The sequence below is a fragment of the Vitis riparia genome, chromosome 18 (genome assembly GCF_004353265.1).
Source record: "Vitis riparia cultivar Riparia Gloire de Montpellier isolate 1030 chromosome 18, EGFV_Vit.rip_1.0, whole genome shotgun sequence".
NCBI classification, from domain to species: Eukaryota; Viridiplantae; Streptophyta; class Magnoliopsida; order Vitales; family Vitaceae; genus Vitis; species Vitis riparia.
In genome coordinates, this window is record NC_048448.1 from 9,982,260 (window position 1) to 10,005,935 (window position 23,676).

General features: G+C 34.4%; 4 protein-coding genes across 10 annotated transcripts; 3 read left to right on the forward strand and 1 right to left on the reverse strand.

Annotated features, from left to right (window-relative positions):
• Positions 1-3,494: 3,494 nt before the first annotated feature.
• LOC117907327 (B3 domain-containing protein REM14-like) lies at positions 3,495-5,000 on the forward strand. Of its 2 annotated transcripts, none has more exons than XM_034820834.1 (4): positions 3,495-3,721; positions 3,854-4,274; positions 4,348-4,433; positions 4,553-5,000. In XM_034820834.1, exons 1-4 carry the CDS (start codon positions 3,638-3,640, stop codon positions 4,817-4,819), a joined length of 858 nt encoding a protein of 285 aa, XP_034676725.1. In that variant the 5' UTR covers positions 3,495-3,637; the 3' UTR covers positions 4,820-5,000. The 2 variants fall into 2 exon arrangements, with proteins under 2 accessions (XP_034676725.1, XP_034676726.1); XM_034820835.1 differs by having other exon boundaries at positions 4,351-4,433.
• Positions 5,001-5,790: 790 nt separating this feature from the next.
• On the forward strand, positions 5,791-14,975 carry LOC117907313 (B3 domain-containing protein Os01g0723500-like). 5 transcript variants are annotated; one of them, XM_034820816.1, is made up of 8 exons: positions 6,094-6,181; positions 6,354-6,707; positions 7,997-8,591; positions 8,818-8,993; positions 9,706-10,222; positions 11,380-11,552; positions 12,381-12,738; positions 13,524-14,975. In XM_034820816.1, exons 3-7 carry the CDS (start codon positions 8,024-8,026, stop codon positions 12,666-12,668), a joined length of 1,722 nt encoding a protein of 573 aa, XP_034676707.1. In that variant the 5' UTR covers positions 6,094-6,181; positions 6,354-6,707; positions 7,997-8,023; the 3' UTR covers positions 12,669-12,738; positions 13,524-14,975. The 5 variants fall into 5 exon arrangements, with proteins under 5 accessions (XP_034676708.1, XP_034676705.1, XP_034676704.1 ...); XM_034820814.1 differs by lacking the exon at positions 6,354-6,707 and having other exon boundaries at positions 5,797-6,181; positions 13,510-14,975; XM_034820813.1 differs by lacking the exon at positions 6,354-6,707 and having other exon boundaries at positions 5,797-6,181.
• Positions 14,976-16,179: 1,204 nt separating this feature from the next.
• LOC117907261 lies at positions 16,180-16,931 on the forward strand. 2 transcript variants are annotated; one of them, XM_034820745.1, is made up of 2 exons: positions 16,180-16,283; positions 16,383-16,931. In XM_034820745.1, the coding sequence occupies exon 2, from the start codon at positions 16,408-16,410 to the stop codon at positions 16,774-16,776; it is 369 nt and encodes a 122-aa protein (XP_034676636.1). In that variant the 5' UTR covers positions 16,180-16,283; positions 16,383-16,407; the 3' UTR covers positions 16,777-16,931. The 2 variants fall into 2 exon arrangements, with proteins under 2 accessions (XP_034676636.1, XP_034676637.1); XM_034820746.1 differs by having other exon boundaries at positions 16,181-16,283; positions 16,392-16,931.
• Positions 16,932-17,295: 364 nt separating this feature from the next.
• On the reverse strand, positions 17,296-22,358 carry LOC117907260 (transmembrane protein 147). The gene is made up of 7 exons (XM_034820743.1): positions 22,197-22,358; positions 19,932-20,001; positions 19,690-19,749; positions 19,093-19,207; positions 18,606-18,721; positions 18,229-18,353; positions 17,296-17,798 (listed from the first exon to the last, which is right to left on the reverse strand). The coding sequence occupies exons 1-7, from the start codon at positions 22,271-22,273 to the stop codon at positions 17,675-17,677; spliced, it is 687 nt and encodes a 228-aa protein (XP_034676634.1). The 5' UTR covers positions 22,274-22,358; the 3' UTR covers positions 17,296-17,674.
• Positions 22,359-23,676: the final 1,318 nt, after the last annotated feature.

The window sequence follows — 23,676 nt, forward strand, 5'->3', positions numbered from 1 at the left end:
GCCTCAAAAGGTTACCCATGGGGCTCTCAAAAGCCTCTAAAGACGACTGCACATCGTCATGCCCTTTACATCTATTAATCACACGTGGTAGATGATGGACAGCCACATGATCCAGGAAAGCCTAATTACCCTGAGGGGAATCTTGCATTGGGTAGCCCATGGAAGCATCCAACTCCCTGTAAGTGTAGGGCATGGGGCTTGTATATTTGATGGGCTTGTACCAACAGTTCATGAATCAGCCTGCTTCTGGAGTGTGGATCCAAGGTCAATTGCTAGACGTTTGAAATGAAAAATTAAAATCGAATTACTTAGAGCTCCCTCAAAATTATTTCAATGCTTGGATAGTATTATAAACTCTTTAAATATGTTAGTAGGATTTAGTTCGAGTCAAAAAATAGTTTTTCAAATAAAAGATAAAAACCATTCTTTTAACTTGCTTATTTCTCACTGTGTTTTTGACACCTAAACTTGTTTCACAAAATTAAATTATCAAATGAATTCTTTAATTTCTTTTGACATTTTTCCTATAAAGTAGACTTCTTAAATTTGATTTTAAATACATAAAATATTGAAAAATAATTTCTCAAGCATGAGTTCTGATTTTTTTTTCTCAGACTCACTAGAGGATTCTAGCACACTTTAGATTGATCAAATAAATTAATTTCATGAAAATATATCCTATCAATTTTATATTTATCAACACTCACTGAAACCTATTTAATCAATTTGGCCTGATTACTTGGATGTACCAACACCATAGTACATATGGTGAACATTTTTTAAGAGATTTTTTTATTTAATTTTTTTTCATATTTAAATATAATGACTTAAAAGAAATTATAGGGTTAACTCATATTTCAATTACGAGCTTAGGAGTTCATCCAGGAAGGTAGTGCACTTTTCATTACTGGCACCTGGCTTTTATAAGAGAGTTAAAGCTTCCATAGAAGATTGGCGACACGCCCATATCTCCACAAAAGAAAGTGGAGTTCCTATATACCTTCCATATAGCTTTTACATAAGATATTCTAAAGAATTCTAGAGTAATTAGGAACATTTGAGGATTTCAAAAAGAATAAAGTCTTTCAAAGGTTGCACAAAGTTTAACATAATTAGAATTTTCTCAAAATATGTTTGGAGGGTGGAAAATAGAGAAATTATAAGGTATATGATAATTACACTTATTTGGATAAAAATAATATATTTTTTTAAAACCAAAAAATTCCAATATCAATATAATTTTTTCGAACTATTATTTTTATTTTAAAAGATATTTTTTTTCAATTTATGAAATTAAAAATTAAGAAAATATCAACCATTTGCTATTTTTTTTAAAAAAAACTAATTCTCTAATTCAATTTTCCAAGATAAAGATGTTCTTGAGATAGACTTTGTCAATGTCCCATTACGCTTACAATAAAACTACAAAATTTCAATATAATTGTTTTCCCTTTTCTTTTTCTAATAATTTCTTCATTTATATAGAATTATAAATAAGAACATGATTGATTTCAAAATCCAAATGATTATTTGAATTTTAAATTTAAGGTTTGTTTTTTAAGTTAAGATATGGGTTATAAATTTTATCTTAATATGATTATTATTTTAGTTTTTTAAAAATATATTGTCTAAGAAATACTATTTAAAAGAATTTTTTTTTTTTTTTAAATTTGAGGAAAAATCTCATCAAATAAATCCTATTTAATTAGACTATATTCACCACCACCAATTTCAACAAATGATAATGTATATTTGTTTATTAAATAATAAAAATAAATTCAATTAGGTGTAATTATATTCATTATGATTAATTAATTTAATAAAAAAATTAATTACTTTTTATTTAATATCCAAAATTTTTAATTCAGAATACCAGTATTATATCCATGCTTAATATAGATACTTTTTGCTCACTTTTAATACATACCATCAAAATCTTATTAACGAATAATAAAAGAAAAATAACTAAAAATTAAGATATTAAAATTCCATAATAGTAGTTTTTTCAACAAAATAAGGAAAAATATGGAAAAAGAATTTATCATTTTTGTTGACCCATGAATCCACCCAAAAGCTTATCTCAACTATATTAAAATCATAAGTCAAATCATAGTTAGGCTTATCATTAATGATAAAAGTATATTAAATAAATAAGAACAAGTAATATCAATAGAATGTTTCCATTGGTTTCTATTATAATTAAAATGTCTTAAATGAGAAATCACAAACAGAATCATTGACTAATTGACAATGCTAAAATAAGCAATAACACCATACAATGTGTTTGAAAAAGATGTAGTATTAACTTCACTGTCTAGCTATTTAGATTTGATATCTAGATTTTTTATTCAAAAATCTAAAATTTTTATTCCACTAGGAATTGTGATAAATAAGGAGGCTTCCATGGCTCAAACCCATGATCTTAGTTGTGATATTAAAGCTTTGATCAAACTTCGATTATCTTATTTAAAAATAAATTGATATTCATTGAAGGTAAGCCTAGTCTTGTGTGGTATCGACCGTTATAATTTTGATGATCCATCCATGAGGTTAAGAATTACAAATGCTATTATTACACCTTGACTTTTGTAAAGGGTGGTCATATGTTTAAATGACTTCTCAATTTATAAAACATGAGAATTTTATACCATAAAATGGAAGGTGAATATGATATCCCATATCAAATAATAAGAAAAGTTATTATGAACTTCTCATTTTAAAATTATAGTTTTCACAATCAACATCTATATGATATGAGACAACAAATATATAGTTAATATCTATACTTATATAAGACGACACATATACTCTCAATATTTATATGAGAGGGCTTATATTGTTATAAAATAATGTTAAAGTTGATCTCTTATTTAGTGTGAGACTTTATTTAGCCTTATATTTGTTTGAATAATCTTATAATCTCATGAAATAAAATAAAAATCGTATCTGAATTTCTTTTAATCATATAAATATATTTTAAAGTTATAATGATACGTTGGATTTAAAATCGATAATATTTATAAAGGAGGGAATGAAAATAAAAGATATAAAAAAAAGTTTTTAATTATTATTTTATTGAAAGTAAAATTATATTTTTATTTTTTATAGTACTCCAAACTTAATTCAAAAAACATAAATTAACATTAAAAAATCTAACTCAAATGAAAATAAGACCAGACTTAAATGAGCATATGATCGATTCAAATTCAACTTAAAGTTCCGACCCTAAAATGCAAAAGGTTACACGTACATTTAATGAAACATTAAATGGTCACATGCTTAATTTTGTTAACAGTTCTTTTAAATTAATGAAGATAAGGGGTAGGACTGTAGGAGACTATTGTTTCCTTTGTATATCCAAATTATTAATTCAAAAGTGAGCCGCCAGTGTCAGAGGAGCTACCCGTTTGTCATCTGCAATGATTACGGTTAGTAATGAAAGCAGTGGGAAGTTGAGTGTTCAACGGAGAAGGGTAAAGGCAATTGAAGGGTCATTTCGAAATTGGGACGAGCCTTCGCCCACCCTCTTTAATCGCAGTCTGGAGTGTGTGGGAAATAGGAAGAAGAAGCGGAAAGGAGTTCGCTTTATGTTTTCTGAGATAGGGTCTGCTTGGAGTTGTATGTAGTGTATCTGTACATGCCTTCGTCTCCCATGGTTGCAGAGCGCCCCTGTCCCAGGCATTTCTTTAAGGTTATGATCAATGATTTCCGTACTCAACTGGTATGTCAACGTTCCCTTTTTCCAATCCGCTACATATATGTTTTAGAAGTATTTCAACAAGCACTGCTAAAAAGTTTTACTCTGAATCAACCTTGTAGTTTGATACATGATGTGTATTTTTCTTGCGAACAGTCAATACCACCAGGGTTTTCTAGGAAGTTAAATGGCGAGAAAATGGAGAAAGCGGTGCTTACAAGTAACAAGGGGTCATGGGTTGTCGAAGTTGGTAAATGTGGCCAACTTTTTCATTTCAAAGAGGGATGGGAAGAGTTTGTGCGGAACCATGACCTCGATGTTGGAGATTTTGTTGTGTTTGAACACAAGGGAAGTATGAGGTTTGATGTGTTGGTGTTTGATTCAAGTGCTTGTGAGAAAAGACTTTCTAACAGGTCGGGCAATAAGAGGGGGAGAACAGCCAAGCAAGCAGACAGCTGCGATCATCATGTGGAGCTCGTCAAACTAGAATCTGATTCAAGGGTTTGCGAGAGGGAACTTTCTCCACCCATGGCGCAGGGAAACAACAACTCCCATGACCATGTCAAGCAGCTCAAAGGCGAGTTCTAAATTATTATTTGTATTTTCTGTTTAATTTTTCGACTTGGCAATTGACAAAAGGCCACATGCAGCAGCAACTGCTTCCTCTGCCCTCGGGAGACCCTCTTTTACAGCAACAATCACACCAGCCAACTGCGGTCGTGGTTACCCTTATCTGGTCAGCTGTTGCCTTCTCTTTTCCCATCTCAGGGTTTATTTTTGTGTTTAAATCATATCAAAGATTGGTATATATTCATTGAGACATGACCTAATCAATATTTGAGTTGGGTGTGGCAGAATATCCCCAGAGGATTTTGGAGATCAAATGATATCATAACTAAGGAAGGTAGCATAGCACTCAGGGATCCACTGAATAGGTTGTGGCCAGTGAAACTTAGATTACAAGTCGGGGGCAGTCGGTTAAGCTTGGGAATCGGTTGGCATGAGTTTATTGAATCCAATAAGCTCAAGGCAGGAGACGTCTGCGTCTTTGAGCTCAATCCCACCTCACCGGAAACTCCAAATCCTGTTCTGGATGTTCGGACCCTTCCCCCACAGAAGTAGATACTACTTATATCTTGGATGGTTTATTCTCCCTGAATTTTTGTTTTGGGTTTTTTTTTTTTTGGGTTTTTGGTTATGAATGTTCTTGAATTTGGAAAAAACATGTGGTGTTTGCTCGAGCAGATTCTCTGATCTGCCTTATTAATCATTTCCCAGATGAAATTTGGTTGCTTTGTCTACCTGTGTACATGCGTTATTTTAGTTTTTTGCATTTGATGCTGTGGAAAGCCCCTTTGACTCCCACGAGGCATTCGTTTGCAAATTGGGCGAGGCTTATGATCTGTTTGGTTATAGAAATAAAAATAGTGCGATTTAAATTAAATAATTTTTAAAGTTTTTTTCTTTACAACTCTTTTTTAGAATAATTTTTTATTTTTCAAAATAAAAAACATAGAAAATATATTTGATAATTAAAAATTATTTTCTATTTTTAAGAACAAAAAATGAAAAGTTTTTATAGAATGTCTTTTAGTTGTTTTTATTTGTTTGGTGAGAATTATTTTAAAAAATAATTATACAAATATATAAAATAATTAAAAATAAAACACTAGATATTAAAATAAATTTTAAAATACATTTAAAAATATTAAAAATAAGAATAGATTTAAAAGCTATTCTAAAAAATTATTCTTTAAAATTATTTTTAAAAATAATTATCAAAAAGCCTTAAAACTAACTCATCTTTTAAAAACCCTAGATTAAATAAAATCTCAATCAGAACTGAAATTTTTTTGTTTTGAATTGGGCCGATAATGGCCCATTCGACCCCAAGCCCATATGAGTCAGGCTCAACGGTCTTAAGTGGATTAATGAATGAAGAGATCGCAGCGAGTGAGAGTGATGGAGCAACCCCGACCGTTGATGGCATAAACTCGTTTTAAAGCGAAATGCACCTCATTGCGGGCGTGGCAGTCTCCAATTGGTCGCGGTAGTCTAAGAGTAACTGATTCTCATCGGGAGATTATCATGCTGCAACCGTTTCCGCTGGTATTTCATGTATCTTAAAACTGGTCTTTACCCCCCAATGGGAGACAACACCCACGCGTTAATGAGGAGCGTGCACACAGCCAATAAACAGATGAAACCCCTCCCCTGAGCCCTATACGGAGGCACGTTCTCAGAGCGAGGGAGTCAGCATGGAGCTAAGCTAATCTGAGTTTCTAAACTGTGTTCTCATCCCCCACAGTTTCTTTTCTCGGCTCTCGTAATTTTCCAGGAAAATGTTCACTTTCTTGGTGTTTGTTTAGGGCGTTTCTTAATTTTTTTGAGTAGGAGTTATTGTCAGGACAACGAGAGATGAAGAACTCCAAGCGGCCTCATTTCTTTGAGGTTTTCCAGCCTGACGCGAGCTCCGAGCGACTGGTAATTTCTTCTTCTCTTTCTTATTTTGTCTTTTACTGCCAATTTTGCTTTTTTGCTTTTCCACATTGCTCTCCATCAAGGACAATAAATTAGGGTTATTGCACCGTTATTTATGCATAGAGATTCTCAAGGAAAAATGTTAGAAATTTGAGTGTTTATTTTGTTGTACTAGGGCGTAAAAGTATTGGTAGCCGTTTGGATGTTAGCCTCAGGCCTAAACACGTGCATAGAGGAGGAAAAAAGAAGAGTAAAGAGACGGAAATGCTTGTAATCCTAGGGATGTGGGTCATGGCTGTCTACTCCTACACTGTATCTTTTGTATCTGAGTTCGTCTTAAATCATGTTCTTGTATCTTTGAGATACATTTTCACCTTGGAGAATGGCAAAATGATAAAGCAAGACATCTATAGAAAGTAAGGAGGATGAAGCAGAGAGCAATATATGATTGGTTCCAGGAAAGATTCTAAGGCATAAATAAAGAAAGAAGAATCCACTAATATCATTATCAAATGGAGCATAAGCTTTTGTAGGTGGTTTTTTATTTTTTTTATTTTTTCAAATACATGCTATGCCTAAAAATAGTTGTGTCTGCCATGATTTGAGTGATTTGATTTACTCTCCATTTGGTTCCCAGAAAACTAAAAGAAAATTTCCTTTCTATTTACGAAGTAGAAGGACAGCGAAAGAAAATGGTTAAAAATGGCTTTCTTCTTAAGCATCTTTAAGAATTTTGTTTTTTCCTTTAGTGTAGTCTTTCCCAAGCAAAAGACAATTAAAAAAGCTTTAAAAGAAGCCACTTAAAAATCATTCTCAATAATTTTCCAAGTTTAAATTTTATCTTATAATAATTTTGTCAATACCTTAAAATTGATTATAAAGCTAACATCATCTAAGTTGCATATGTTGTATGCTTTAGGTTTAATTGGAAAACAATGTGGTGAAATTGTGTCACAGCATCAACTGATAAAGATTGTATAGCATGTGAAATTTCATGGAAGCCTAACTTTCTATTTGCACTCCATATAAACAAGAAGTAAGGTTCTTGTTATCCAAAGTATATATTACATTATGTGGTTTATTTAAATTAAAGGCTGGTGAAATTAGCAGCATTATTTCTTCATTGTATGTGGTTTGTTTGATTGTTAAAAAACAAAGGAAAAGGAAAGAGAAGCTGTGGTCATCAAGTAGGCATTCTGCCCCCATATTGTTGGGTCATTTCTAGTTTTCATTTCTCTATTTTTACATTTTTTTAATGCCATGTAATCGCTAAAAGGAACGCGGTAGATATTTCAGAATAGAGCCTATAAATGAAAGGTTGTAGGGTAGCTCACTCTGCCAGCAGATTGCTATTGTTAGAGTAACTTCTCTATATGACATGCCTTTTTTTTGGGGGGGGGGGGGGGGGGGGGGTAATTCTGAGAGTTAATATGTTCCCTGATTGCTCTGGCTAAGATTGTAGGATGGCTCACTCTGCTGGCAGATTCTGACTGTTAAGATTAACTTATTTTAAGTGATATGACATGCATTTTTTTTTTCTTCTTGGTAATTCTAAGGGTTAAATATGTGCCCTGATTGCCCTGATTATGCTGCTGGATGTCATTTCAGTAGTAATTGGATGATTTTCTCCCTTGAACCACCAAACAACGTAATCTGGAAATCTGGTGTTCAATTTCATAATCCGCTTCAAGATGATGGATTTGCATGATGTTTTTTTGGAGTTTGATCAGATAAATTTTGACTGTTTTCAATCTCTTCCTTATTGGACTCTCCTTTCAGTTTTTGGATGGTCTCACAATTTAAATCCTTCCATTACAGAAAATTCCATCAAGATTCATCAAACACATGGAAGGCAGAACATCTGGATTTGTTTCATTAGTGGGCCCTAGTGATAACACTTGGCATGTTGACTTGATTCAGCAGAATAGTGACTTATTATTGCATGATGGATGGCCAGTATTTGTAAGAGATCACTGCATAGAATGTGGTGACTCTTTGGTATTTAGATATGATGGCAATTTGCATTTCACAGTGCAAGTTTTTGATCGAAGTTCATGTGAGAAAGAAGCTGCATTTCATGCTAAATGCAGCCAAGATCCAGGAGGTTTGGATGATCCGCTAAGAAAAAAAAGAGAAAGGGAGAGCCCAGTTGTCTCTAAAGATAAAATTTTTGAAGGTGTGCCAAAGAAAATGAGAGGGAGCTCTTGTCATGTGCATTCAGAATGCATAACAAAGAACTTGGAAGACAAGATGGATAAATCTGATAAGGAAGCATACAAGTGTGAAGATTTATTTATGACCGAAAAATGTCAAGCAGCAGTTTTCTCCAATGAAACAAAGAAATGCGGGAGTCCATCAAAGGATTCCCTCAGTTCTATGCCTTCTCAATTAAAAGCTTGCAATGAAAAACCAGGTAACAGTCCCTTACTTTTCAGCATCTGGATTTTGCAGTCAATTATCAGCTTCTGATCTCTATGCACATAGATGCATTTTATTTTTATTCTGTATTGTAATCTCCGCTACATATAAGAGCAATTCATGAAATCATGTTTTCTTGCTTGCAATCTTGAGTACACATGTGTTTAATTTAGACATGACAAATTAAACACCTTCCATTTTCTAAATTAATTTTGAAACAGAGGCTGCCATCCAGAGCAGAGCAGATGATGAATTCGATTCTCGTGCTAGAGGTTGTGGTTGCACTTCTCTGTTGTCAACATTTGAAGAGAAAAAAGTAGCTCAGTCTTTTACTTCCTCTTTTCCTAATTTTGTGAGGATCATGAAAAAGTTCAACATCAGTGGTTCATATACTCTGGTAAATAGTTACATTTTCCATTTTTTGGTTTTGAGTTTTGACTGAAATATTTTATTCATATAAGGTTTCTTTTGTGTCTGATTACTTCAATAATACAATCTATTAGTGCATCATCACTTAGTATTAATATAGATCAAGGGAATAAGATTATTTCTAGGTTATGTTTGATTCCCGGAAAGTACTAAGGAAAGAAAAAAATTCTTAGGAAAATGATTTTCTCATATTTGGTTGTGCAATGAAAAATACCAAAGAAAATAAAATATAATTAAAATTAGTTAAAAACTTATGCATTTTCAAATTATTTTATCTTTATATTGAAAAGTTAAAGTAAGTGAAATGAGTTTGAAGTTAGTATATAAAAATAATTTGTTGACTTTAAATTTTTTTTTATTTTCTTTTTCTTCCTACTTTTCCTCTCTATTTTCTTTCCTTTACAATTTCCCCCAAATTCTCTGGGAACCAAACATAGCCTTAGTGTTCACTTAGGAATCGAATATAATTAAAGCCCTAGTGGTGATCTACAATGGCCTCCTAGCCTAGTTGAGATGGCTTCTATCTCTTTCATGTGGCAGTTCCTTTGGTATTTTTAGGCTTTGCCACTCAGAGGCTTTGAAAGATCACCAGATTTTGCCTGGCTCACCAGATTTGTTTGCTCTTCTGCACACTGTTTTTACTGTCAATTGTCTTTTACCAACTGGTTTCCATTGTGCAGAAAATCCCATATAAGTTCTCAATGGAACATCTTCCCAAGTGCAAAATAAAGATTGTCCTTCGTAATCTAAAAGGAGATTGTTGGACTGTGAATTCAGTCCCAACTACAAAGGTTCACACTCTTCATACCTTCTGTGGAGGGTGGATGGCTTTTGTCCGTGGTAATGGCCTCAAGATGGGAGATATTTGCATTTTTGAACTTGTGCGCAAGTGTGAAATGCGTGTTCACATTCTTGGGGCTGGAAAGGAAGGTATAGATGGCCAAAGTGGGAAAACTATGTCTAATGGGTTTACTCCAGGGTGTGCTGCCACTTCACATAAAAATCCTGAAGGTTTACCAAAGAAACCAAAAGGGAACTCTTCAAAGGTCCACTTAAAACATATAACCAAGCTGGGTGTATCTGGTAAGAAAGGGTCTAAAACACATCAAGATACTGTTCCTAATGAAATGAAAAAACATGGTAGTTCATCAAAGAGCTCTGTCAGTTCTGCATCAAAAGCTTGCAATGAAAAGCCTGGTAAGCATCTAATAATTCCTTTCTTGGGTTTTGCAGTCAAGAGTCTATTTCTCTAATATAAGGTGTGCTCAATGTTTTAAAAGGTTAAAGGCGGTTTTGAGGCGTTTTGCCTAAATGTGGTGAGCCTCAGCTTAAAACAAAATAATAATAATAATAGCTATAAAAATTGAATAATAAGAAAACCATACAATGCATTATAAGCTTCTCTCTTCTAAAATCCAACTTTTCTCATGACTTCATCAAATAATCTCTAACATTTTCTTTGTTACCAATAGTAGGATCATTCAAGGAATCATAATCATATCCAATTGCTTTCTTATTTTCCATATGGACCATATCAATGTTAATGTTTACTCATTCTTCTTCATCCATCAATTGTGGTGTCTTTTCACAGAAGCACAATTCATTAAAACCATTGAATATTAAGGCATAAACATCTTATAAAATATGTATAAAAAGTCCATAAAGGCCTTGAGCCTATTAAAACCCTTTGAATATTCAAAGATTAAGTCTCTTTAGCTTCGAGGTTGTAGCCTTAAGGCTTATGCCTCAACAGGGTATGACATAAGTCTTGATTACCCCATATTGAGGCTATAGCCTTAGGGCTAATTTTCATAGCATCTCCTTTAGGTGAGCCTCAAGGCATAAGTCTCAATAGCCTTTTAAAACATTGGTAGTGCTGTTGATTTATTAGTTTTTTCATCTTCTAATGCCCTGGGTGCTGTTCTGTTCTTGTTGAACAGAAAGCACAGAGCTTACCTGTGTTTGCATAATTTGGGTTCTTTATTAAGGACTGTAGGAAAAGTTTTCTTCCTTCTTTTCTTCTTTAATGGATTGTGTTTTTTATTTTTAATTATTATTTTAGTTTATTTATTTATTTTTTATTTTCTTCCTTTTTTGGTATTGCATGGATTTGAACCTGGAACCTCCCCCCTTCCCCACCCGAACCCCTTGCTACTGGGGTCTGCCCTTGAGGGCTAGGAAAATAGGAAAAGTTATATCACTTTTTTGGATTTTTACTATGTAGAAGGGTAATTCATGAAGTCATATTCCCGCCTTTTCCAATTTTAAAATGGTTGACCATAATTTTGATTTACTTGTCAAATTATCACTTATTCCATTTCCTAACCCAAATGAGCTTCTGAAATATAAAATAGAGTCAGCCATCCAGAACACAACCAGTGCAGCAGATGATCTAAGATCACAAGCTAAAAGTTTTGTCTCAACAATATCAGCTGAAGAAGAAAAAGCAGTGCGTTCTTTTACTTCTAGTTATCCTTATTTTGCGAGGTTCATGAAGAAGTTCAATATCAGTGGTTCATATACCCTAGTGAGTAGTTTTCTAATCGTATCTTTGTTTTGTTTTAACTTGTATTTGTTCATGTCAGGTTTATTTGCTGTGCCGTGAATGAATGAAACCCATTATTGCATCATCAGTGAATAATTGAATACTAATTTGGATCAAGATTAAAAGAAACCAAATGAAAATAAAGAAGACTAAAAAAGTAAAAAAAAAAAAAAACTATATGAAGTGGAAAATGAAAGGAATAAAAACTTTGTCCTGAACTGTTGTTTGATCCCTATTAAAAAGTGAAAAAAAACAAAAAGGGTCTGCTAAATAAACAGGGTAAATGAGCGGTTTTCTTGATGAAACTGTTACTGATCCTCTTGCTTTTGTATTCTCCCATCTCACCTTATCAGTGGTCACATGTTTTCTTTGGTTATGGGCCCTACTTGGCCCTGAACCTTTGACCATTACCTTACCCCGCCTACCACAATTCCACCACTGTTAACATGCTCATTCAAGATGAAGGAACACAGATCTATGTTGTAGGCTGTCATGTTGGGGGTGGCCTTGCATCTATACAGATTGTAAGAGTACTTTTGGGCTGTTCTAAAGAATCTGGCATCATTAAGCCTATTTACTGGCTTACGATGATCCTGTCTCCTAGCCTTGTTGGGATGCTGAAGCTGATAACATTTGGACTCACCTCTCTCTATTCCCTGCACCAGTTCTGGGGCATTTTCAACTTGGCCAGTTGAGGGATTTATTGGTTTGTTCTCCACTTGGCATGAATTGCAAGGCTTGGAGATCTTACCTTTCTACAAACTGTTTATATTGTCACTTATCATTTACTGACCAGTTTCCATAATGCAGAAAATTCCATATCAATTTTCAATGGCACATCTTCCAAAATGCAAGACGGAGATTGTTCTTCGTAACTTAAAAGGAGAATGTTGGACTGTAAATTCAGTCCCAGATACAAAGGGGCGAATGGTGCATACTTTCTGTGGAGGGTGGATGGCCTTTGTTCGTGGCAATGATGTCAAGATGGGAGATATCTGCATGTTCGAACTTGTCGGCAAAAGTGAAATGCTTGTACATATATCTGGGGTTGGAAAGAAAGGATCAGATCATCAGAGTGGAAAAGCAGCTTCTAACTAATTAGGATCATCCACCCACAGCCATTGCATTTGAAGACATATGAAGATGTTGGACAGTAACTTAGATTCTGGTGAGCATTGTTATGCAAACCCTTTTTATTTTGTCCTGCCAATTTATATGGATTTGAAAATTTTCAATTTTGGTTAACTTCAGCATAAAGTGTGAAACCCTGTTGCTTGCTAGATATCATGGGGGGAAATTGGAGACCAAGCATCCTGGACAATAATAGAGCTTCTTACTTAATTTTCAATCTATTATTGTTGGTTAACTAATGGTATATGGCACACTGAGCCTGAATCTTTATTACTATTTATCATGGGTTTAACTTGCTCAACTGATTTATTTGAAAGTTGGTCTCTGGTTATTACAATAAAAAAACACTCGGAAAATAGCCAGAGTAAAATGGTGGCAGGTATAGACTTACATTTGCCTCTTTTCATGCTACATAAAAGTAGGAAGATGTGTACAATTCTTATCATCAAACATCCTTTTTCTTGATCTGTGAACACAACAATGATTGGGGTTTTGGAGTGCCATTTCCTGGAACTATCTTCATAAACACCAGTTAGAATTGGCACAATTTGGAGTGAACTTCTAATATGGTAAGTTCGAGTAATGGCTGATTTCAGATTGGCTTAATTAAGGGATAAAGAATGAGAGAAGAAGATGTTTATGTTGGGATTCTGCCCAATTTTATAATTTATCCTAGTGGTGCAGAAATTCCTTGTATTTCATTTGTAGGTTTGATTGAGTGAAGTTTTTATTTTTAACTTACATATAATGAATTATGATCATTCTTATTTTCTATTTTTCTGGTGAATTTGGTTTTCATGTGACCCAGAAATGTTTGTGCAGGTGGCGGATGCCCTCTGCACGTGACTAGTGAGATGAAATGAGATGACAATCACGTGTTTGTGTTGTACATGTTTTATGGAGAACAAGCAGCCAACTGAAGCGTCTATAACATCTGAACAGTTGAGCATGTAGTTAAAAGATGTTCGGCTGTATGTTAGAACCTTTCAGTTTTCGAGTCAAAAGGAGTCGGGTAGCTTGGTCGGAATCATCATTGCCACAAGATATTTAAACCTACGCTAGGTTGCAATTGCTTATATTGGTAAATTTTGTTAGGTTATGTTTGATGTTTCGGATATGATATGGGATGCAAGGTACGTAATATACGACCCGATCATAAGACTAATAATAAGATAATCGTATATTTAGTTGAGAATGGAATGCCATATCGTCAGCAACTGGAGGTGGCTTGGTGGTGACTTGAGGTTGAGGGTGACAAAACTTAATGCGGGGGCACGCATTGTAGGACACACGCATGGGAATAATGCGTGTTATGCAACCAAAGGGGCCAATGCCATGGGGGGCATACTTGTAGCAAACAACAGAGGCTATGCATGCCTTAAAAAGAAGAAATCGACAAGGTTGATATAGGTTAGGCAATGTTGATATGCATACGCCCGATATAGGCAAACAGCGGCTCAGCATATGTGGGCAATGTTGTAGCAATGATGGGGGCTAAGAGGAGGTTTGTCACACATGCATCATATATACACACGTTAGTGGGTTGATTGATATACGTTGGCTCAATTTGGTGCAATACTTGGCATTGGTGAAAGATCAAATTAGGTTATTAGGTTTTTAAAAATATGAGACATTTGGTGCATTACTCAGCACCGGTGAAACACCAAACAAGGGCAATTAGATTTATATCAGTCAAGAGGAATAAGGATGTGATATCTTGCCATTGGGGGAAGACCAAGCAAAGCTACGACGCATCAAGGAGATGACAGTTGACGTGGAATGTTGAATGACATATCATGTGGGATATGTGATGGCTCGTGGTGCTTTCTAGACATGTGGTATGAACCAAACAAATCCTTGTAATGATGAGATAGGTGACATGAAATGCTACAACAAGGCCTGGACAAGTGATATTAGAAGAAGGAAAAGTACGTTTTGGCTTGTCCATTCGGAAATAAGTTTTAATTTTCATAATATTTAGATATCAGAAGCCCAAAACCCACTTTTCCCGAAGAAGAAAGTGAGCTATTGAGCATGATATAGGTGCTAAGGGCAGATGCAAGCAATCAACTCTTGTTGAAGATGGGAATGACTGAAGCCACGAGACAAATTGCTACCTACATGTGGCCTGTGGGTAGGGTTAATGAGTTGATTCCTCAATCCTTTTGTAGAATTGGTGCTTGTATAAAGTGTCTTTTTAGACATTCTTTGTATGAACTCATTAAGAAAAGTAGTGGGAGTTTTGTTAAAAATGATTTATTCATTTTCTTATAATGACTTAAGAGTTAATTTAACTTATGAGATTTTTTCCTATAAAGAACTGTGTGCGCGTTGTTATCCATGCATCTTAAAGAGCTAACTTCAAGGGCTTACCAGAAATTTTTATTTTTCTTTTTGTAAATTTTTTCATATTAATTTATGAAAATTTTTTTTAATTTAAAACATAAAATATTTTTATTTATAAAATTTTGAATATTCTAATTATTAATAAAAAAAATTACTTATTGAGAAATAAATTACAGAAAGATCTTCAAATAATGCCCAATATGAAAGAGATTATATATATAAATTGCATAGTATTTTTCATTTTTTTTTTCTATCATTTTAGTAAATCAAACATTGATATAATAAATTTTATTTGCTATACTATCTTAAAACATTATTATTTATTAAATATAATCCTAAAAAAAATATTGTATCCAATTAAAAATAATACCTTATGATATGTATATCTTATTTGATTGGTCTATTAAGGGATTTCATTTTGACAAATATCACGAAACCATTATATTATCTCATGGTATGTATATTTTATTTAAATACTTTATTAAGAGAATATCATGAAACCATCGTATTTAGAGTCTATTCGAGAGATTTATAAACATTTTCAAATGCTAGGAAACATTATCCTTACAAAATTACTATTAAATCATTTTTAAAATCACTTGAAGTTACTTTAGAAGTACTATTATGTTCTAAAAATTTGAAGAAATATTACTTTGTAGCCATTCCATCTTATTAAAGTTGGGAATTGAAAACCCAATATTTTTCTTAAAGAAAAAAAAAACAAAAAATCTAGATCATTATTTCATTATCATATGTCGTTACCCAAGTCTCAAACCACTTCATCACTTGCAACTTTCCTATTTTCCTTCAACCTCGATCATTGGTTGTTTTGTCTTTGTCTTTGCTACGAAAATTTTAGCAAAAAAGAAGAAGGATTGGATGTATTTTTGATGAAGTTGTAAAAAATTGTCAAATCCCAAATCATTTGATACAAGGAATGGAAAAAAGAAAAAAAAACCTCCATTTCCTTATCATGCAAAAAATATCCAAAGAAGTAATTAACGTTTAAATTAGTGATTTAATCGGACAAGCGTGTGGCTAGAAGCGTATAGAAGTGGAGTGAGAAGAGGCCCCACATCTTTGTTTCGGGGAGAAGCGAGTCCTATCCCATCGTCATTGATTTTCAGCCAACCATAATTCATTTCACCTTATCCGCACTCATTCATCCCCTTTCACTACAAAATTCTCATTTGATGCCTCCCCTCTCGTTTCCAAACCCTGCAATTCCAGAAAGAGGTAACACCAGAATAACTCATTCCCATTTCAATTTCAATTTCTAGCATCCTTAAATTTTCTCTCAATTCACTTTGTCTATATGGCTTACCAAAATTTCAGCTCCTACAGCGCAGTTGGGTTGTAAATGGCCACAGCATCAGCAATACTTTGTCCGGCCACGGTGACTGCCAGAATCAGGAGCTCCGGCAGCAAAACCCAGAAGGGAGAGAAGAAAGTGGTGTACGTAGCAGGGCTGAACAGCTTTGGGGGCCTAAAAGCTCACAACAGCGTGGTAGCAATGGGCGTTCCGGTGTGCACTGAACAGTGCTTTGCAAATGTGGTGAGCTCCTTGAAAGCAAAAGGAAGAGGTGGCGGTGGTGCCCTATCTTCCACATGCAGCGCTGCTTCTGAAATATTCAGGATTGCTGCCATCATGAACGCCCTTGTGCTCATTGGGGTTGCTGTTGGATTCGTTCTTCTCCGAATAGAGGCATCTGTGGAGGAATCTGAGTGACTACACTCTTCTTCACAGTAAGAGAAATCAAATCAGCCTTCTTCTCTATCGAGATTGTGGCTTTGATTCTTCTTTTTCCAATGTAGATCTACATTGTTTTGGTTTGTTTAATTGAAGCTTCATAAAACGAGACAGCATTGGATTTTATCCTTCCATGTGATGTGTCATCGTGGGCCTATCCGCTGGTTACAACATCCTAATGAGAAAACATACCCACACAGAATGGTAATAACATTTTTCGTATGCTTCGACACAAAATAAGCCTAAATGCTTCCCACTCAGTCCTTTTGAGGGCTACAATAAATGGACAGAAAATTCATGAGAGTCAAGTTGCAGGTGCACCCAAGGTAAGGCCTGGAAGAAGGCCACGCTGTGGAACCAACAGGAACTTAAGGATATGCCAATTCAGGGTTATGGGAACAAGGAATTAAAGAAATTCAATGCTTTATGCCAAACTGTATCTTTCTTATTTTCGCAAATGACACGATCTGGATTCAGTTCAACATACAAAATAAGAGAGCAGTCCCAATAGTGGCCTGAGCCTCGATAAGCTTTTAGCTGATGAACTCATAAAAGGACTGATTTCCAGCTCAATAGTACCATACACTTTCAAGGAAAAATGCACTAAATTAGATCAATTCTTTTTGAAAAAAAAACTTAGATGATAAAAATTATGCCAAATCTGAGCTCCTAAATGCTAAAAATTGCCTGCAGATGAAAAATGGGTTCCATTAAATTACACAAACCACATTTTAAACAAAAATCCGTAACTCTATATTTAAAAAACAGGACAGCGCAGCTTCCCTGATAAAGCAACTAAGCGTGGATCTCCTACACCGGCCCTAAACAACCTTTCTCTGACCAACTGTTACAGGATGAGGAGTAATTCTGGGTGTCCTCATGTAGATGGTCTTTGACATGTTGCAAAGAGCTGCCAGCTAATGAAAGCCATCACCAAAGAGGTAAACAGTTCGAAGCCCACCACCTTTGGAAGGTGCCACCCCAAGCCTCGCCTCAGGTAGCTGCAAGATCCACAATTTATCAAAGAGGGAAAAAGATGACCCAAAGCAGCAAATATATATCTAACCACCTATCAAAAGTACATCCGACTCTTGCATTAAAAACTCGATAGTTTCATAGATGGTGAACCATCTTTGGTGGTATGTTAAGTAATGTAAAAAACTATCTAATGAAGCATGCTAATTACATCCAGAGAACATGCTAGTCCCAATTTGAAACTAAGGGTTATAAAGGTTTCAGAAATGTGTGATATAGAAACATTTTGCTTAGCTCCTTTGGTTTCATATCATTCATGAATCATACTAGAAAGATGAATGTTCTTAAGAGACAGGACTGATTGCTCCAACCAGAATCTAAATAATGCCTAAATTTTAGTTAAGCAAAATATGCATATAAATAATGGAAATGTTTGAGCTTTGTTAAGAAGAAGACCTGGTAATAGAAGGCATGGTTGCCACAATCCCTGCACAAATGTATATTATAGGAATCAAAGTCCTGGGTTTGTTTTTTCGAAGCCACATCAATGATCCCAATGCAGCAAGGGATATACTCAACACCTGAATTCAAAACATAGAGAAGCTAGCATCAGCAAAAGAACAAACATGTTTTTCTCTTAGAAAACAAAAAGGCAAAAATATCATCCAGCTTGCCATGTCAACAAATTGACATATTTGTGATTCTATAAATATCCAATTAAAGCAATAATTTATGGCCTTTTTTTATCAGACTAAATATTATTTGCCCAAACCTTCCAGCCAAGAATTAGAAATATTGTCACAGAAAGCATCAGAAATATGAAATGAACATACCAGATTAGCATTTGCTTCCAGGCCTTGCAAAATGTAATCCCAAGTAAATTCTAGTCCTCTAGCACCAACCCAAAGGGGTGCCAGTCTATGCAGCACAGAATCAGCAAAAGCCCATCCTGCCAATCGGGAAAAAGATAGCTTCATTGTGCCAGAACATGAAAACATGGAGTTACCTCTGCCAAGTGAACAGAGATGGGAGAACTTCTAGAGATGCAGATCAATTTCAATTTCCACTACTATATATACTTGAACAAAAAAGAGTGCTAGGAATTAAAACCAATAGAAAATTCATATTCATTATATTTTTTGGAAGTAATATTGAAAGGATGTAACATTTATACATAATATTTTCTGGACTCTAAATCTGTATAGGAAAAATGAGCAGAAGATACAGAAAATAATAACCTAAATAAACCAAAATGATAGAATCGTCTGGGATCTGCTTAAAAAATTAAAATTTTCAAATAATTCGACTCTTTTTACTCACCAAGTCCAACAGCCTGGAACTTATGGTTTTGAGAGATGTTCCTGTGAGTCAGCTGGGTCAAGGCAAAGTAAAGCCCAGCAACATCTATAAAACCAATTAAAGCTTTCAACAATTCCTGAAAATAAAAACAAGATTAATTAATTATGGAAAATGCTTTTCATACTAGTCCTTCATAGATCTTATAAATGTGTTGCGAAAATGTCAGTTTAGAAATTAATAAGACATTGGTGGTTTAATGTGTAACTAAAAATGAGTTTACTAGTAAGATCAGTTTGTATAATAAAGCACTATCCATTAATTGTTTATACCTCACAGTCCTCACTAATTCTTCAAGATTTAGCATTTACAAGCCATTAAAATATGATCACAGGTATCATCAGACTTACTTACATGTGCAACTATTCAGCTAGCTGAGAGAATATAGATGCATTTGAAAATGAATAAAAAATAAACATGGTAACTTTTCATAATAACTCAACAAGTGAAGGCTGTCAGAAACAAATTCTGTAAACAAAGGAAATGAGGACTTCATCTAGTCCTCCGTGTAAATGTGTAATACCCATTTCAAAGGATTGTGAAAATTGAAAACAGAACTACCTGATATGGATCAAAGCTGTCATTTTCGGATACGTTTAGAAAGGTTGCCAGACAAACAAGCTGCCAACAAAAAATAAAATAATCACATGTTAATTCATAATGGAAGCATGACACAGAAGGTGGAATGAGTGACTGAGGGTAAATCAAATGCAAGGTAGGTGACTCTACTGCTATAGTGCCTTAAAAAAACATTTTATGGCATGCATTCAAGCTCTGGAGTTCTGTTTGTCAACCGTGCGTACCTTTATCAAAGCTGTTCCAAGATAAACAAGAGCAGCTTTAACAGAAGTACCAAGCGTATCATACTCAGATCTGCACATGTATGCTTATCATTACAAATCCATTTTATACTGACATAATGCATATATCACAAAAGAAAGACCTCTCATAATGATTCCATTAAAACATCCCAGATAAAGTCAGGCATACTTTACACAAGTTAGTTCAGTACAAGTGGTTAAATATTTAATTACAGGGAAAAAAAAAGGCAAAAAAAATGCAGTACAACAACTTGAGATTTTGGTTTGTAAGGATGGACCAGTGAAGAAAAGGAAACCAATGAAAATGGAAAATTCCAATATTTCAGCATGCCATTGTCGCTATGATGCCTAAACTCTTCAACTTCACCCAACCTACCCATGTTAATATGACATGACAAGGGTGTGGGTGTGAGATTCTTGTAGGATAATCCTGTTTTGCTTGGCATATTAACTAAATTTGATCCTTTTGAAGGGCTAAAGGAGAGAAGAAAGAGTTTTTCTATGATTCTATCAAGGATATCTTATTTTTTTGCTTCTGATTTGACTTAATTTTTTTTCTTGTTTATGTCATATCTATGTGGGGTTGGGAAATCCACAAATCATCCACTTGATATACTGCCAGTACCTTCATACAGGTCACAGGCATCAGCAGCACTATTGGTGTCTTAGAAGATGGATGGGGGGAATCCACAAACTAACTACCTGACACACTGCAATCACCTTCATCTGTAATCACAGGCATCACTAGCACTATTGATACCTATGCAGCTCTCTCTCCCCCACTCATTCTATCTCTGATCCTAACCCCAGTGACCAATTATCAGCCATCACCACCAAAAATGCCTTTTGTAACCATTGACTTCAGACACCAGAAAATGACATGAAGGCTATGAAGCAAATGACACTATCAGCTGCAATACAGTCAAAGCTACCTATAGAAAAGATCATCAAAGAGGAGATAATCCCTTACCTTCAATCATCATCACAGCTATAGGTTTCCATCACATAGCCAACCAAAGACATCACCCCTACAGATCAGCAATCACCATACTATTTACTTCTATTTGCTATTTCACCCTCAACCCAAAATCCTCATTTGTGTGTGTTCATTTTCTCAGGATTACTAAAATTAGAACCAAGAGCCCCATTGTTCAATACTCTGCCCTTCGCCTGATTCAGTCCTTCCTAAAGATATTATAGAGCAAAGATGACATCACCTATTGTTCGGAAGGCAAACGTCCATTAGGCATGAGAACTTGTCATGACTTATGCCCTCTTCCCTTAATAATTTTATTTTTACTTATGGTAAAAGTACACCGAGTCTTCTCACATCACTGAGGCATAAAGGAAGGTGAGAAGCCATCAAATTCAAAAGTGAAAAGCGGCCTGAATATCTAAACTTAGAAAACTAGGTGCTTGATTAAATTTCTTAAAATATCCAATCCATGTTAACAATGGACCTACAGATTGAAACACTATAAAGATTCCAGATTCTATAGTATGACAAGTTTGCAGGGAATTTAAATACTCCATGGGATGAAAAATACAAAAATTTGATAAGGACACTAATGTGAATGAAGACACTGGGTGCGTGAGAGTCATGGACTCATGTTCAAGGTTCCAAAAGATCAAATCATGGTGGATTGCACCCCATTGAGAAAGCATCAAATTTGCCACTCTCCACCAAGGTTTCCCAATGATCAAGCTACCATGTTATCATAGATAAAGAATGAGTATTTGCCACTTGATAAAGTTTGTTTGATGGACCAAGTTCACAAATGATCAGGACAATCTTTTTGTTCATTATATTTTTCTGGCCTTTTTCATTTAGACCACATACTATAAGAGATAGAAAGTATGCTAGTGAAGAAGACGTCATAAGAAGTATTAAAACTACATAGCGCCAACCAAGCGCCCAGAGGAACAACACCGGAGACGCAATATATCAATAAGAGGCAATGAATTTGCATCATCCAGAAAGATTATAGTCGTAACATCCAGATTCGTTTCAGTATTTCGCTAATTTCTTTACCTAAATGAACTTATATTTGATAAAATTAAAATTAAGAGAGACGAAAAAAACAAATCCTAAAATCGTCACATTAGATTAAAAAACAAAACAAAAAAAACTCATCACTTAGGGTTTCAATTTCTACGGAGAGATGGGAGATGAGAGATGGATTACGCCTTCCCGTCATGGCGGATCTGATGAACTGTAGAATGAGGATAATAAAAAAGAAGACTTACAGAGGCGTAGCAGAGTAGTAGACGGCGTGAGGACCGAACGTCAGAATCGCGCAGTTGAAGAAGTGAAACACCGTCATGCTTCTCTCTTTCTCTCCGCAGCTCCAGATCCACTGCCCAAACCCCACCCAAGAGAGAGAGAGCAGCAGCAGAGACTACAAATTTTCTTTGGTGAATTAACAAGGGCTTGATTGGATTAGGAGTCGAGCGAAAATTAGAGGCCCACTTTTGCGTTCGCCTCAAAGGCCTCGCCCAATTATTTGGACTCCAATATCTGCCTAACTTTGAAAACAACTGGACTGGATTTTGTTTCCTAAGGCCAGCATCCAACTCCTTAAAAGTGCAGGCCCATCATGCGCTCTCAGTGAAGGGTGTTAAAAGCTTGGTTCCACCAATTTATGTTTAATCGAATTCAAATCAAACTTCTGGCACTAGACAAATTGAATCAAAATAAAATTGTTTAAGATCATTTTAATTTAATTTAGATAATTGATTGAATATAAGCAAATTTAAACCAGTCTATTTAGTTTTTTAAAAAAACTATTTAAAATTCATTTCAGTTTGAAATCCAAAATATACTTCAAAATTCACTTCAAAATATAATGGATGTATTTAAAAATTAATTTAATTATAATACCAATGTACTTCTTTAATAAAGTTCATATATTTTATCATGCTTCTTAACATCCTCTCTTATTTACTATCCCATACCCACATGTGGAGAAATAGATATAGACAAAGAATTGCAAATTAAAGGGGAAAGATATATATATATATATATATATATATATATATATATATATATATATATATATATCCAAAGAATTGAAAAGATAAAATAAACATGTAAATTGTGAAAAGATGACTCAAATTCATGACCATTTACGTAAATCAAGCTTTGATACCATATTAAATTATTAAAGAATATGATATGTATATTGAGTCTAAATCTTACAAATTTAAGTTTTTTTAAAAATTGATAATTCAACGTAATATCAAAGTTTAGTTTAATAGAAGGTCATGGATTTAAACTATTTCTCCGTAATTTGCATATTTATTTTTCGATTTGTTTTTCAGTCATGTATCAAGTTTAAGTTGTTAGGAAAATTGTTTTTTAAAATAAAAAATTGAATTGATTATCTGGACTCCCGTAATTTTTAAATTAATTCAATTTAACTGTCGGGTTTTAAACCAAAACAACTGTGCGGGGGATTTTTCGTTTGTCACTTAGCATGAGCTAGTCCGGCACAAGGGCTCATACAAACAACAGTACCAACACGTGTATTAACAATGAAATGATTTAAACCATGTTAATATATTTTAAGCTATTACTCGGTAACAATCAGATGCTGCATAATGTGGTTCTCTCCTTATTTTGCGGAATGGCTCCATCACTCATTTTCACACTAAAGACGACCGTAACAAGATTCCACCACTCTCTTTTCTAGCAATTTCCTCTATCTACCTAATCTCTAGTGGAGCC